General features: G+C 56.9%; 2 protein-coding genes across 2 annotated transcripts in view; both read left to right on the top strand.

Moving 5' to 3' along the window:
• The first annotated feature begins 1,071 nt into the window (after positions 1-1,071).
• PELI3 (pellino E3 ubiquitin protein ligase family member 3) lies at positions 1,072-9,124 on the top strand. The gene is made up of 7 exons (XM_007944730.2): positions 1,072-1,223; positions 1,958-2,029; positions 4,583-4,712; positions 5,347-5,448; positions 6,319-6,513; positions 7,018-7,206; positions 8,555-9,124. Exons 1-7 carry the CDS (start codon positions 1,072-1,074, stop codon positions 9,122-9,124), a joined length of 1,410 nt encoding a protein of 469 aa, XP_007942921.1.
• Positions 9,125-14,694: 5,570 nt separating this feature from the next.
• The window catches only part of DPP3 (dipeptidyl peptidase 3), a 24,631-nt gene continuing 23,852 nt past the window's right edge, over positions 14,695-15,473 (top strand). The window contains exon 1 of the mRNA XM_007944727.2: positions 14,695-14,970. Coding sequence (XP_007942918.1) covers positions 14,701-14,970 — 270 coding nt within the window. The 5' untranslated portion in view covers positions 14,695-14,700. The remainder of the gene's footprint in view (positions 14,971-15,473) is intronic.

The following is a 15,473-nucleotide window of genomic DNA, read 5'->3' as shown; positions in this document are numbered from 1 at the left end:
CGCTGGGCCGGCCTGTGAGCCCGGGGCGCGGGTCGCGGGCCTGCCCCCGGCGGCCCCTCCTGCGCGGGGCGGTTTCTAAACAAGCTTCCTGCAGCGAGGCTCTGCTGCAGCCCGGGCCCGAGGGGGGAGCGCCGCCCCACGGGGCCCCAGAGCTTCGGCGGCCCGGGGACCGCAGACAGACACCTGCAGGAGGGAGGGGCTTCCCCGGGAGGGCCATGGAGGGCTGCTCGCAGGGCGAAGTCCAGAAGGGGAGACTGAGGCAGACGGAGGGGAGGAGGAGGCAGGCAGGCAGAGATGGGCAGGAGGGTGGGGAGAGAGACAGCGAGAAGGACAGCGGCTGAGAGGACGGAGAGTCATTGAGAAACGACAGATGGACAGAGGCCTGGCCCCACGGAGTCAAAGATGAAGACGGACGGATGGATTACAAGAACCTAACAGAGAAGGGATCTCTGAGGGCCTGAGGCTGAGAGCGAAATCCAGGAACTGAATGTGAGATGAGGGGTCAGGGCCCCCAATTCCTGGGGTCCCCCTCTTCCAAGCACCCCCTAGACTGGAGTCTTAGCCCCAAAGCAGCCTCTGGCCAAGTTGATCCCTTCCTCTGGCCTCTCCAAGTATCCCCGCCTCTGATGATGCTACCCTTCTCTCTGCGTTCCATCGCACTGTCTCTTCTCCCTGGCATACCAGCAGTACTGGCAGTTTAGGGGAGGCAGAGGTGAAGTGGTTGCCATAGCAACAGAGGTGGTGAAAGGTCACTCAGTCAAGGCCTAGGCGGCCCTGCAGCAGCAGGCCTGAGCTGAGATTAAGGGAGGCTGCTGGGGAAAAGGAAGCCTTGTGACACACTGGTTAAGCTTTTGGCTGCTAACTGATCAGTGGTTCGAACCTACCAGCCAGCCACCCCATGGGAAAAAGGTAAGGCAGTCTGCTTCCATAAAGACTGACAACCTTGGAAACCCTATGGGGTGGTTCTCTGTCCTATAGGGTCACTATGAGTCGGAGTTGGCTCCAAGGCAATGAGTTTTTGGTTTAGGGGTGACAGTCTGCAAAACTCTCTCCTCTCCCACCTTGCCCAGAATGGTGCTGGAAGGAAACCCTGAAGTGGGGTCCCCCCGAGCCTCAGACCTCCGACACCCTGGGAACAAGGGCTCTTGTGTCCTCTCGTCTCCGGATGAAGACGCACACCCAGGCGAGGAGCCCATCAAGTATGGTGACCTCATCGTTCTGGGGTGAGCGTCCCTGGGCCAGGCAAGGCGGGTCATCAGGCATCCCCAGGACAGCCAGAAAAAGGACCCCAGGTCTCCCGCATAGCACCCCTCTGTTGTTGGTCCTCTCTCAAGAGTTCCTGTCGACCCAATCCACCTCAATCCATAATTATTATTTTACTTTCTCATTTTTCATAAGCTACTGAGATAAGGAGCTCTGGTGGCATAGTGCCTAAGGCATTTGACTGCTAACCAGAAGGCTGGCGGTTCAAACCCACCAGCCACTCCATGGAAGGAAGACTGGACAATCTTCTTCCATAGAGATACCGCTTCAGAAACCCAAGGAGGGGTCGCTATGAGTCAGGTCCGACTCAATGGCAGTGAGTTTGGTTTTTGGTTTTACTGAGATAATTACTGTCCACCTGAGCTTTGGATCAGATAAGAAAATACCACACTGGCTGATTTTCATAAAGCATCTCCTGTGTGTGTAGTGGAGGGTGAAGGTCTCTGGTTCTCGAGGAAAATCGCTTGGTTCAAATCCTGCTTTTGATAGTTGCTGACTTTCCCTGTGCCTCAGTTTTCCCATTTGACCAGTAGGAATGATCATGATAATGATACCCACCTCAGAGGGTTGTCAGAAGGAAGGGATGAGGTGATCTCTGTAAAGCACATAGGACAGTGCCTGGCACAAGGGTTCTGTGAGGCAGGCCTGTGCCAAGCCCTTTCATGGACATTATTTCATTTCAATCTTCACAAAGATGCTGTGAGGAAGGAGGTGAGGAAACCGAGGCTCAGAGAGGGGAAGTGACGGGCCCAAGGGCACACAGCTGGTAAGTGGCAGGGCTGGGATTTGAACCCAGGTCTTTCTTAACTCTAGGTCTAGTGTGCTTTCAGCTGACCCTCATGCTACAGGTGGGAAAACTGAGGCCAGGAGAGAGGAAGCAACGTGAATCGCTGGCTGGACAGACCTCTTTCCTTCCCAGCCTTCACCTGGCCCCCGGCGCAAGACACCCCCCCCCCACTTAACTGTCCCCCTGCACAAACCCTCTTCTTCCTCTCCCACCCATGTCTCCTTTAGGTTTCACTCTCTGCCATCGCTCATGATGGAAATAGCTGAAGCGCTGTATGATCATTAGGATGGTTATGGACAAGTAAGACTGGCCACTGTTTGTTGGCCATGTGGCACAGTGGTTAAGTGCTCGGCTGCTAAACAGAAGGTCAGCAGTTTGAACCCACCAGCTGCTCTGCTGGAGAAAGATGTGGCAGTCTGCTTCCATGAAGATTACGGAGTTGCCTTAGAAACCCTATGGGGCAGTTCTGCTCTGTCTTATGTTGTTATGTGCCGTTGAGTCAGATCAGCTCATAGCGACCCCTCCTTGGGTTTCCGAGGCGGTATCACTAAGGAAGTAGATTGCCCAACCTTCCTTCCGAGGAGTGGCTGGTGGGTTTGAACCGCCAGCCTTCTGGTTAGCAGTCAAGTGCCTTAGGCACTACACCACCAGAGTCCCCTGCTCTTATAGGGTCACTATAAATCAGAGTCGACTCAATGGCACCCAGTGGCAGCAACTGTTTGGTGACATGTGCCATGTGCTTTTCTTAATAACCCAGTCTTCTTTCCGAGGAGTGGCTGGTGGGTTTGAACCACCAGCCTTCTGGTTAGAAGTCAAATACCTTAGGCACTACACCACCAGAGCTCCCAATAATAATAGCTAGCATTTGTCAAAGGTTTACCATGTATCAGCCAAAATCTGTGCTGTGCATTTTTAAATAAATAATTTTAAATACAATAAGGTAAAATGCTTTATCTCATTTAGTTCTTACAATGAACCTACGAGGTGGGTCCTGATAAGTTAGCCCTTTTTTACAGAGGATGTGTGATAAGTGAGAGAGCCAGGCTTTAAGTCCCGGGCAGAGTTCCAAGCCTCTGCCCTCAACGGCCCCCCTCAAGGCCTATGCCCCCTTATATGAAGAGCTCACTAGGGCAAAAGTGAACCCCTCTCAGGGGTGCAAGCAGCTGTTTGGGGTCCCGAGGGAAGTCTGGGGAGATAACAGACCTGAGGGTACAGGCCTCCTTCATGGACATTTGTCTTCTCTGATCAGTGAACCCCCACACTACCTCTGCCTCAGAGCCACCTGGAGAGCTCATACAAACACACATTGTCAGGCCCACCCCAAACTTGCAGAATCAGACCCTCCTTGTGTGGGGCTGGGGAATCTGTATTTGGCCAAGCTCACTAGGAGAGTCTGGTTCAAGTGGCCCTTGACTGTACTTGGCAGCTGTTCATCCTGTCACTTCCTTCTCTAAAACCTTCTGTGGCTCCCCGCTGCTCGCAGAATAAAGCCCAGACTCTCAGCCTGGTCGTCAGGGCCCTTCTGCCCACCTTTCTGGCCTCATCCTCCCTGACGACATTTCACCCACCACCCATTCCCTGGTCTCATTAAGCCCCGCCAGCCCTGGGACCTTGGCTCAGGGTGATCTGACCCCTGGAGAGGCTTTGCAAGAGAAACCAGCGTCAGAGCCAAGCTCAGATCTGGATTTTTCACTTACTAGCCTCAGACCTCAGGCAATTAAGTCAGTCCACCTCCCTGAGCCTTCATTGTCCTCTTCCTAAAATGGGAAGAAGGGCTGTTGCCTGGCACAGTGCTGTACAGATTCTGTTGGTGAATGGATAACGTGAAACCTCAGGAACCTAGGAGGCTCCCAGCAGCATCCAAGGCTCCAGTTTCCCTGTCTTTGCCTCTTCCGGTCATTCCCTCTGTCAAAGAGCCAGAGGGAAGGCGGAAAGTGACATGCGTGGGTCATGGAGGCAGCGGCATTGTGGGTCTATCGCTTCTTGTTTCTTTCACTTTGGTTTCTGGTAGTGTTTGCGATGTAACGAAAGGGCTTTGTAACCATGAGTCCCTTCGGGTTCTTCAAAGCTCAGTACAGGCATTCGGGCTTCCAGAAACCTGCTGCTGGGCCAGAGCTGCCTTCTCCTGCCTCCGGGTCCGTGGTGCAGTTGGCTTGTACCTGGCTCTTGCAAGTGGGGCCCAGGCTTCTTGAGAAGCCAGGGACTCCTCCCATAGCCCCTGAGGTAACCAAATGGACCCCAGTGCAGTGTCTCTGCCTCCCCAGCGCCTGGCCCTGGGCTAGGCCTGGCTCAGGTGATCAGGAGACACTTGGCTAATTGAATGGAGCCTTTTGGACATGTTCTGGCCCGCTCCCCACTCCCCATGCGCACCGATGGGACACTACAGTCTTGTGGTCTTGGGTGACTCTAGGGCTTGTTTCTTAGATAGCGCCTGCCCGGAAGTGGTGAGTCCCTTCAAGTCTTGCCAACGACTCACTTTCTCTCTCTTTTTCCCTCCCCCAACCCCTTCTCCTTAACTCCCCACCTCCACAGCTACAATGGGTGTCTGGCAAGTGGGGACAAGGGCCGTCGGCGGAGTCGTCTGGCACTGAGCCGCCGGCCACATGCCAATGGGGTGAAGCCAGATGCCATGCACCACATCTCCACGCCACTCGTCTCCAAGGCAAGTAGCGCAGCCCAGCAGACCCGGGCACCTGCCCTGACCTCCCCCGCCTGGGTCCCACGTCTTCCGCCTTCCCAGTCCTACCTGCCCACAGCCCCTTCGGAGTAGGCTAACCTGCTGTGTCATGCCACCACCATTCCTTGGGGCTACCAGAGGAATGAGGAGGGCAGTGTGCACAGCCCTTTACAGTTTGCCAAGTGCTCCCCCCCCCCCCGCCTTCTGGAAGCCTCTTGGCCCCCAGTCCCTATCCACTGGGCAGAAACGACCAGCATGGTTTTAGAGGCAGCTGAGGCTCCAGGAGGAATGTGACAGCCACACAGCAATGGCCAAGGAACAGCCTTTGGCGTCAGAGGATCTGGATTAGAATCCAGGCTCTGCTGTTTCTGGCTGTGTGGCTTTAGGCCAATTTCTTCTCTCTGAGCTGCAGTTCCGTTAACTGTTAAATGGAATGACCATGTCTGCTTTGAGGAGTGGCTGTAGGGATGAAATGAGGTAACCCATGTAAAGCACCTGCCACACAGTGCACCCCCTGCAGGGGGTGGCAACCCCTCCCCTTGGGCCTGGCTTCTGCTCAGGGGCTCACACTCCCAGGGCCATCCATCCTAGGAAGCAACTTCTCTTTTCTCCCTGCCAGGCATTGAGTAACCGTGGCCAGCACAGCATCTCATACACACTGTCCCGGAGCCACTCGGTCATAGTGGAGTACACGCATGACAGTGACACAGACATGTTCCAGGTATGCTCAGGCCCCGCCACAGCCTCCTGGCCCCTGGGCCTCGCCCAGGCTCTTCAGGTGTTTTTCTGGGTGGGGCTGGGCACCAAAAGCCTCAGGGAAGGAGCTTCTGGAACATGGAGTGCAGCTGCCTACTCCCAGAGTGTCTCAGTGAGCGCTGTTGACTTTGGAGTCACACAGCAAGCCAGCGACTGTATTGAGACTCAGCTCAAGACTCCCGGTCTGCAGGAGGCTAGACAGCTCAGAGTGCGGGCTTCAGAGCCCTACTGCCTGGGTTCAGATCCCAGCTGCAGCACTTACTCACTGGGTGACTTTGGGCAAGAGTTACCAACCTCTCTGGGCTTGAGCTTCCACTCTGTAAAATGGGACCAATAATCGCTCCCACCCTATGGAGTTGATGGGAAGATTAAATGAGATATTGTACATAAAATGTTTAGCATGGTACTTGGATGTAATAAATACTTGCAAAGAATTCACTATTTGCTGGTAATATTGAGCACCTCCCCTGCCAAAAAAAAAAAAAAAACAAACTCCCTGGTGTCAAGTCGACTCCAGCTCATAGCAACCCCTCCTTGGGTTCCTGCCCTTTTCCTATTTGAACAGCAAACCGACTTGTTTTCATTGAGTAAGGGGCTCCCGTCTGGCGTGGTTCAGAGCTGTGGGGGAGAGAGAAGGAGGAGCCCCAGACCCTGGCTCACCGGCCCTGGAGGCCCACCTTGAAGACCAGAGGGCCTGAGAGTTGGGTTGGTGCTGCCCCCTCCTGGCAGCTTCATCAAAGGCTTCCCTGCACACAGAGTGGCTGCCCCGGCCACCAGGTGTGATGCCCGTGCGACTTACCTGTGCTTCTCTCATCCCTGGGCCCACCCCCTCCAGATCGGCCGCTCCACTGAGAATATGATCGACTTTGTGGTAACAGACACATCCCCCGGAGGAGGGGCCGGGGAAGGCCCCTGCGCCCAGAGCACCATCTCCCGCTACGCCTGCCGGATCCTCTGTGACCGCCGGCCGCCCTACACTGCCCGCATCTATGCCGCTGGTTTTGATGCCTCCAGCAACATCTTTCTTGGAGTGAGTGAGCCCCCAGGACGGGTGGGCTGGGAGGAGCAACATCCTGGGGTGATGGGCCAACCCACAGTTGTCATAACCATGACCTGTGTGGGGGTTAGCAGCCCCGCTTAGCAGCACGAGCTAAGTGAGGCTCAGAGAGGTTGGTGACTTGCCCAGGGTCACACAGCTCCAACTCCCCAGGCTACCGCTGACCTTGAGTGTACAGTGTAGAGGGTCCCAGAGGAAGGGGGAGCAGTCTGCTGGGGGCCGTGCAGGGGTGTGTGATGTGACCCCCACGTGGTCCCTGTGTGACTCAAGTGGTTCACGCTCCACTACTAACCTGAAGGTTGGAGGTTTGAACCAACCGAGCAGTGCCATAAGAAAGCCCTGACTGTCTCCTTCTGTAACGATTACAGCCAAGAACACCCCATGGGCACAGTTCTATACTGTAACACATGGGGTCCCCAAGAGCAAAATCAAATCAATGGCAGCAGTTTATTTATTTTTTTCTCTTGGTGGTCCTAGGAGCGGGCTGCCAAATGGCGGACACCAGATGGCCTGATGGACGGCCTGACCACCAATGGGGTTCTGGTGATGCACCCGGCGGGTGGCTTCTCCGAGGACTCGGCCCCGGGAGTCTGGCGGGAGATCTCAGTCTGTGGGAACGTGTACACGCTTCGGGACAGCCGATCAGCACAGCAGCGGGGGAAGCTGGTAGGTGCCTGGCCTGGAGGCTTCTGGACTGACCTGTCCCCACCCTTCCATGCTTCCTGGCCCCACCCAGTCTGCAGCGGCCCCGCCCAGTCTGCAGTCCCCCTGCTTAAGCCAGGGAATGGTCACTAGTCCTCCCACCACCACGGGAGCTCAGGAGTTCTGGGCATGTGTCACTCGCCACTTGCCGCAGATGGGACCAGACCAGAGTTCCCAAGTGTAGCTACCTGCCGCTGGAATCCACAGGTGAGGTGAAGTTGGGCACCCACAGTCACACCTTGCAGTACTGAGATGTGTTGAGGATGCCGGCAGTTTTTTTTAAAAAAATCACACCCTCTTATGAGGGTGACACTTGGCCTGGGTGTGAGCAGTTTATAGCCTAGAGCGTTGGCAGTTTGTAGCGTGTCTGTCACATTCAGACGGGTTTATCTTCATTATCCTCTCCCAGCGGGAAAGAGTCCTTGAGTAGCTCTGACACACACAGGGCGTTGCCCGCTCCACGTGGTACAAACCAGAGAACTGAGTTAGGAGCTGGCAGTGATTTCTAAAGAGGGCCAGGGGCTTGTCTGATGCCACGCTCCTCAAATGGGCCTTGCAAACAGCTCCTCCTGATGTGGGGATGTTGGGCAAGGGTCCCCAAACCTCAGGAGAAAATACGGCTATTTCCCCAGAGTATCAGCTCTCCTGGGAGATTTGGGGGAAACACGATTTTTAAAACTTACAGACACAAGCACACACGTGTTGCATACACATGTTTCATCAGCATACACATGTTGAGCACCTACTATGTGCCAGGCAAAGTTCCCAGTGTCTACGCAGAGTGATTCATTTAATCTTTATGAGAACCACTCGAGAGACCCGGGACATGGTCTCCATCTTGAGAATAAGGAAATGAAGACATAGAGAGGTTAAGTTTCTTGACCAGGGACACCGAGTTAGTAAGTGCCAGGGCCAGGATTCAAACCCAGGCAATCTGGTGCTCCAGGCCTTGTTTTTAACCAGAACCCTTGGCACAGCTGCGTTGGGCTAAAGCCCCAGCTTTTCAGGTACAGGAGTTTCCACTGCTGCCATTAAGGAAACATTTGGAGAAACGCTTTAGAAAGACTGCCTTGTGAAGCAAACTTCAGATTTGATAAGCCCAGGTTCTGTTCTGCTGGCAATGAGCGTGAGGGTCAGGACATACCAGGAGGAGGGACCCCAGCTCGCCCACGTCCAGCCCTCGCTGCTCCTGCGCGCCAGCCCGCCAGGGGGCGCGCTCCGGGTGGTTCTGGGGCTGGACCTGAGGCTTGGTCGGGGGAGGCCGGCGGGCCTGGGGGCTCCCTGCCAGTAAGGCTTTCTGGTGCCCTCGCAGGTGGAAAACGAGTCCAACGTGCTGCAGGATGGTTCGCTCATCGACCTGTGCGGGGCCACACTGCTATGGCGCACGCCGGCCGGGCTGCTGCGGGCGCCCACGCTGAAGCAGCTGGAGGCCCAGCGGCAGGAGGCCAACGCCGCGCGGCCCCAGTGCCCCGTGGGCCTCAGCACCCTGGCTTTCCCCAGCCCGGCTCGGGGCCGCACGGCCCCCGACAAGCAGCAGCCCTGGGTCTACGTGCGCTGCGGCCACGTCCACGGCTACCACGGCTGGGGCTGCCGCCGGGGGCGGGGCCCGCAGGAGCGCGAGTGTCCGCTCTGCCGCCTCGTGGGGCCCTACGTGCCGCTGTGGCTCGGCCAGGAGGCCGGCCTCTGCCTGGACCCCGGGCCGCCCAGCCACGCCTTCGCGCCCTGCGGCCACGTCTGCTCGGAGAAGACTGCCCGCTACTGGGCCCAGACGCCACTGCCCCACGGCACCCACGCTTTCCACGCCGCCTGCCCCTTCTGTGGGGCCTGGCTCACCGGGGAGCATGGCTGTGTGCGCCTCATTTTCCAGGGGCCTCTGGACTAGGCTCCCTGCGGCCTCCTGCTGCTGCGTCTGCTGCCCCCCAGGGCACCCACTTCCTGAAGCCCAGAAGAGCTCTGTGCATGTGGGACCCGACCTGCTGGCAAGGCCAAGATGGACGCGTTGGATGAGCTATGCCCCTCCCCCCTCAACGGTCCCCAAGATCCCTACCCCACTCAGTCAGGTGGGGCTCAGCACCAGCTTTGTCCCGGACTGATGGAGGCACCCCCCCCATACCGCCTACACTGTGCCCCTGGGGGAGTGAAGGGGCCCAGAGGCCCCTGACCCCAGCTCAGGATGGCCATGCCCTGAGCCTGCCCACCCGGTTCCAGACACTCACCCATCCTGCTGCCCTGGGTTCCCCTGTAAACCTCCCTGCTCAGCTGCCTACACAGGTCCTGTGAGTCCCGCATGCGTGCAACACCTCCAGGACCGGCATTGGCCCAGCGAACGCTGGGGTCACAGACAATGAGACCCGGTTCCCCGCCTGGTGGAGTCTACAGCCCAATGGCGGGCAGACCAAGTTACCAGATGCCAATATGGCTTCCTCTGGGCTAGAACCAGAAGTGTGGGGGGGTCATGGAGCAGGGCCTACTGGCTGGGCTGGGGAGAGGAAGGAGGGGCCCAGCCTCCATGGCTGAGTCAAGCTCCTCCAGGCCCCAAGGTTGGGAGGGCTCTCTGGGCAGAAGGAAGAGCCGTCAGAGGCTCAGGTGTGAGAACAGGGAATTGCGTGGGAGAGACTCGGGTGACTGGAGGCTGGGCTGCAGGTGGGCAGAGGCGGCTGGAGGCAGAGGCTGGCCGCTGTGGGGAAAGATGCTGGACGGAGATTTCTGAACCTCGTTTTGTGGACAGAGGGAGGAGGGAAGACGTGCGTTTTCAGAGCGTTGGCTGTAACACAAGGGCTACCATTATCGAATGCCCACCATGTGCCCCGCACTGTGCTGAGGATAATAACAGGGATGTTGAGCACTCGCTGGGCATGGGCTCTGCCTCTCTGGGACTTTGCTCCTTAATCCTCCTGGTAACTTGGGGAGGAACGTGTTACCATTTCTGTCCACAAGGCGCTTATGGCATCTGCTCCGAGTCACAGGGCTAGAGTGGCCAAGGCAGGATTTGAACCCTTGGCTGCCTGATCGGCCTCAGAGCCTGTTTTCTTTGGACAGGGTGGGGTGCATGGAGCAGGGGTTAGAGACTGTTCTGGCAGGGGACTGGAGGATGGCTTTGTGGACAGCATTGCTCAGCGCCCAGCCCTGTGTCAGGTGCGCGGGATAGCACTGCCCCCGTGCTGGCCACCTGCCCCTCAGGCCAGATGCAGTGGGCTGACAGCCTGGGGGGAGTGCTCTGAGGAGTGAGGACTGGGGGCTCAAGAGCAGGCCCAGGGAGGAGCTGGGGCCAGAGTGTTTCCAGAATCAGAGGAGCTGAGAGGGTAGCCTGGGTGAGGGGCACAGTGTGGAGAGGTGGAGCAGGAAAACGCTGGGGAGCACATGAGCTGGGTGCAGAGGGGCTGGGCTCTGGCTGGACTTCCATTCATTCTGGCTGTCATTTCCCTTTGTGAGCCGGGGTGTTGCAGGGCTCGGCCCTGGACCATTCCTGGGGGAGCCAGCCAAGAGGACAGGTAGGTGGAATTCTAGAGGGAAGGAAATCTGAGCAGAAGCCTGACCCCGAGGTCCCCAGGGGAAGACAGCTGCCTTTGGAGTGTGAGGCCCCCCTGCAGGGAGGAAGCTGCCCAAGGCCACACAGCTGGGTGGGGGCAGAGACACCAGACCTGGGCTGTTGGGAGGAGAGAGGAACCAGCCTGTAGTGAGAAGGGGGTGACTATGGTCATATTCCTGCTTCTAGAACACCACAGTGGCCACTGCTAGGGAGCTCGGCTGGGGGGGGGGGGGGGGGGGGGGTGTTTTCCACAACAGACATCCAAACACAAAACATGAGGAAATCGACTCTCCCCAGCTGTTCTCTCTCTGGGAACCAGGCAGGAACGCCCCAACCCCGTTTCCAGTGGAAACCTCAGACTCTGGGAGGAGAGACAGGAAAAGCCAGGGCCTGAAGCGAGAGCTCACTGCAGGGAGCCAGCACTGGGATGCTGGTGGAGGCTCTGCAGCCCGCCACCTCAGAGTTTTTGCTTCTTCAACTGCTTAATGGGAATTCCGATCCCAGCCTCGGAACCTGGTCGGCGCAAGCCGTTCGCTATTGGCTCCTAACCTAAAGGTCGGCCGTTTGAACCTGCCCAGTGATTTCATGTAAGAAAGGCCTGGAGAACTGCTTCCATTAAAATTAAAAAAAAAAAACAAAAAAAAAAACCACTAAACCCGTTGCGTCTGACGGATAGGAACCCTACAGGACAGAGTAGGATCGCCCCGTGAGGTTTGCTAGGCTGTAATGTTTACGGGAACAGGTTGCCACATCTTTTCTTCCGTGGTGCCAAGGAGTAGGTTTGATCCACTCACCTTTCGGTCAGCAGCTGAACACTTAAACCATTTTCCCACCGAGTTTCCTTACCCATAACGTAGTAGGTATTTAATAAAGTTATGAGATGCCCTGATGGCGCAGTGATTAAGCATTCGGCTGCTTACCGAAAGCTTAGAATATTCATGTTGAAAGGTGTTTGGTTGAGGAGTATCCTTATTTGTGTCTTTAATGAATATATGTGCCAGGATCCACATATTTGCATTTACTTCAGGAGCTCTGGTGGTACAGCGGTTAAAGCATTTGGCTATGAACCAGAAGGTCAGTGGTTCGAACCCACCAGCTGCTCCTTGGGCGAAAGATGAGGTGGCCTGCTTCTTTCACAGCCTTGGACACCCTGTGAGCCAGTTCTACTCTGTCCTGTCGTGAATTGGAATATACTCGTGGCAATGGGAATAAAGTTACCTGCCCACCCGCCCCTTCTCTATCCCCATGGGGAAGAGCGGAGGCTGGGGCAGGCCATAACCCCTAAGAGTGGACCACTCCGTGTGATAATGTGTGTGTGTTCAAGGTAGAAGGAAGGACAGTGTGGTATAAGGCCTCGGTGGGGCTAGGACATTTCATGGATACCTCAGGACATGCTCTGTGACCTTAGGGAAGCCCACGAACCTTTCTTTGGCTCAGTTTTCCCTGCTCAGGGTTGCTGCAAGGATTAAATGAGTTTAAACACCCATTTAACCTGAGCGGGTGGTAATGCAATTCTCAGGGTGCTTAAAAATGTTTTGCCTGCTTGGGCTACCCCCTGGTGGCAGCGGATAGCACTACCTGCACTATCCCTGCACCTTTCAACTTTCCCCGAAGTGAGAGACTTTAGACCCATTTTAAAGAGGATGAAATGGAGACACAGAAAGAGAGGTCACTTCCCTAAGAACGCAGCCCCATTTATTGATCTCCCCCTATAATGATAATCTTCGTTAGTTAGTAGCACTAATGTGCCAAGTATGTGCCTAGCTCACGGGCATCTTCCTAGAGGAGAAACTGGTTTCTCTTGGGGGCAGTCTCTGTCCTTGGCCAAGAAGACAGGGTGGCGAAGGCTGACGGGATAGTGCACTGGATTTCAGACCCCACTACCCTGCCTTTGCACAACTGAAGGGGGAGCACTGGCCAGTCAAAACCTGACTGCCGCCTAAGACACCTCTGCGAGTGGATAGGATTATTAACGCGCTCTTCCTGCTGAATGAGAACTCAGGAGGTGAAGCGTTGCACCTCAGGAGGCAGGGCTTGGCCCCCTGTGACTGGGGGCCATCTCCATGCTCCCCACAGCGGCTGTCCTCTCAGAACAGGGGCAGGATACTCAATTAGCAAGCACGGTTTTACTTGTATTTGCTTACTTACTAATGTGCCGTGAAACCCAAAAAGTAAGGTAAGGTAACCACGGATTTACTTCAGCTTATTTCTCAATCTGTACAGTAGCCGTGATAACTTATTGAGTAACCGGACACTGCCTTAGACATCTGCAGCCGACAGAGATTGCAGGCGCCTGGCAAGCACTCCGGGGCCCTCCTTCTCTCGTCCCTTTATCCTGAAGAAACAAGGTCAGCGGCCACCCCCCAGGCCCATGGATTTAGGGACCTTCCACTGCGCCCTTCAGGGCAGGACCATCTCAGCCCGGCCTAGAGCTCCCTCCCTCGCCTATAGGCTCCGTTCCCTGCATGCAGCGCGCCCTGCGGCCTCCAAAGTCTGCACCCCAGTTCCCGGAACACGGTGAGGAGGGGATAACACGTTATTTCCATTATGCAGCTTGCAAAACTGAGCTCAGGGGATTCTACCGGTACAGGATAATCCCAAGGAGAGAGGGGTCGGGACTATGTGTGGGGAGGTCCCGGGTGCTCCGTCCCTGACGCCCCCACGGGCCACTCCCGGGCTGGGGGGAACCAGCTACCCTAGTCTGCCCCGACCAGGCCGCGCGGCCCGAGGAAGGCTTCGGCCCCACGCGGCCTGCGGACAAAGGCCAATCCGCGCGCGACCTGGCAGCGTCAAGGGGCGGGGAGCCGGCGCGCCTATTGGCTGGAGCATACGCCCATCGGGGCCCCGAGGCCCTGTCATTGGTCAGTGGGGACGGGCTTCTCAGAGCCCCAATGAATGGGGGAGCCGGAAGCAGGAAGTGAGTTTGCGAACTGAGCAGCTGCTGCAGGTGAGGCACGGCGCCCGGGTTTCAGGGTCAGAGTGTCGTCCCCGGAGGACAGGGGCCGAGCCTGCACCGAGCGCAAGGCTGTTTCCTTTCTGCCGTCCCCAGGACGACGCCTTCCAAAGCTGTCGCGGCCCCGAGGCTAAGAAGGACTCCGGGCAGCAAAGGGTTAACGCCCCGTCAGAACCCCGCGGATTGTGCTATTGGGGCGGAACCCAAGGTGTGGGGGGAAGCTTGAAACTCCATCCCAGCCAGGGAGATAAAAAGTGGGGAGGGTCCCCTGGGTTAGGAAACCCCAGGCCCCCTCGGTAAATGACTTGCCCTCTCAGCCTCTTTCTGTCTACCTGTAAAATGGGCTTTCTTCCAGCCTTGAACCTCTGTAGCTCTCTAGCTCCCCTGGCCGAAAGCAGGGAGAGGGCAGGAGGCCTCAGAGCTGGGTACTTTTGGCCCCATCTGGTTTGTTCCCCCAGCTGGTGTGATGGGGTTATTATCATCCCCGTTTCACAGAGGAGGAAACAGGTGCAGAGAAGGGAAGCCATTGGCTTGACTGTTAGGAATCTGAGGCTGAGCCAGGCCTGGAAACTTAGTCTTCCAACTGGCAGTCTGGGACTCTGTCCTTGTGAACACCCTGTGTGGAGGGAAGGAGTATCGGAGGAGAAACTTTTGGAGAATTCTGGACAAGGAGGCCAGGGGTCAGAGAAGCCCAGGGCCTGGGCTGGGAGTCCCCAGATTCAGGTCTCTGCTACTGTCTCTGCCCACTGCGAGGTGAGGCAAGGCTCCTAGCTCTCTGGGCCTCGGTGTCCATCTTTAATGTCCTTGGGCAAGTCACTTGACCTTCTCTAGGCCTCAGTTAGCATATCTGGCGAATGGGCGCAATTGTATTCCCTTCCGCACTGGGCTTTTGGGAGGGGTGGACGAGATGGTGGGCGTGCACAGCCAGGTGTGCTGTGGGGGCCTGTGGTGACGGGGCTGGTTCTCAGCAGGGCCCATGGCGGACACCCAGTACATCCTGCCCAATGACATCGGCGTGTTTAGCTTGGACTGCCGTGAGGCCTTCCGCCTGCTGTCGCCCACAGAGCGCATCTATGCCCACCACTTGTCACGGGCCGCCTGGTACGGGGGCCTGGCTGTGCTGCTGCAGACCTCCCCCGAGGCCCCCTACATCTATGCCCTGCTCAGCCGCCTCTTCCGGGCCCAGGACCCTGACCAGCTGCGCCAGCACGCCCTGGCCGAGGGCCTTACCCAGGAGGAATATCAGGTCAGTTCCCTCAGGCCAGGTCACATTGTCTGAGTGTGAGGGTCCACGATGAGGGGCACAGACCTTGCTCTGTCTCTCTCTCTCTCAGGGAATGGTGTGAGGCGGACGGTTAGATCCAAAGTTACAAATATAGGAATCTCCCCTCTGCAGCCTCAGTCTTCTCGCCTGTGAAGTGTACGCGAGGATAATCTGTCCTCGGGGCTGGAGCGGCCCACACTTAATTCCAAGCGCTGCTGAGGGTGTTGCAGGGTCGAGAGTAAAGGAGACAGTGGGGACTGTGGGCGTTCGAGAAGGCAGAGCAGTGAGTGCAGGCAGGAATCGGGGGTCTGCGTTCTGCACCAGGGCTTCCGGTGGCACGTGTGTGTGCCTGGGCAGGATGCTCGGCCTGTTCCCTGGTTTTGTTTGTGGCTCCGTTAGCTGAGTGATACGTGGTGCATTCTGAGTATCTGGTGCAGGGCTCAGCTATGTGGGAACGCAGAGAGATACGGGGGCGAACACAGAGA

Source organism: Orycteropus afer, unplaced genomic scaffold (genome assembly GCF_000298275.1).
Source record: "Orycteropus afer afer isolate SDZICR_OR568_19922 unplaced genomic scaffold, OryAfe1.0 scaffold00130, whole genome shotgun sequence".
In the NCBI taxonomy this organism is placed as follows: Eukaryota; Metazoa; Chordata; class Mammalia; order Tubulidentata; family Orycteropodidae; genus Orycteropus; species Orycteropus afer.
The sequence above is the reverse complement of the archived record's forward strand: the minus strand, read 5'-3'. Positions and strand labels throughout refer to the sequence as shown.

Coding starts and splice junctions, on each gene's coding strand:
- PELI3 (XM_007944730.2), top strand. CDS start 1,072: ATGGTGCTGGAAGGAAACCCTGAAGTGGGGTCCCCCCGAGCCTCAGAC. Junction 5,449..6,318: donor GTGACACAGACATGTTCCAG/GTATGCTCAGGC, acceptor CACCCCCTCCAG/ATCGGCCGCTCCACTGAGAA. Junction 6,514..7,017: donor CCAGCAACATCTTTCTTGGA/GTGAGTGAGCCC, acceptor TGGTGGTCCTAG/GAGCGGGCTGCCAAATGGCG.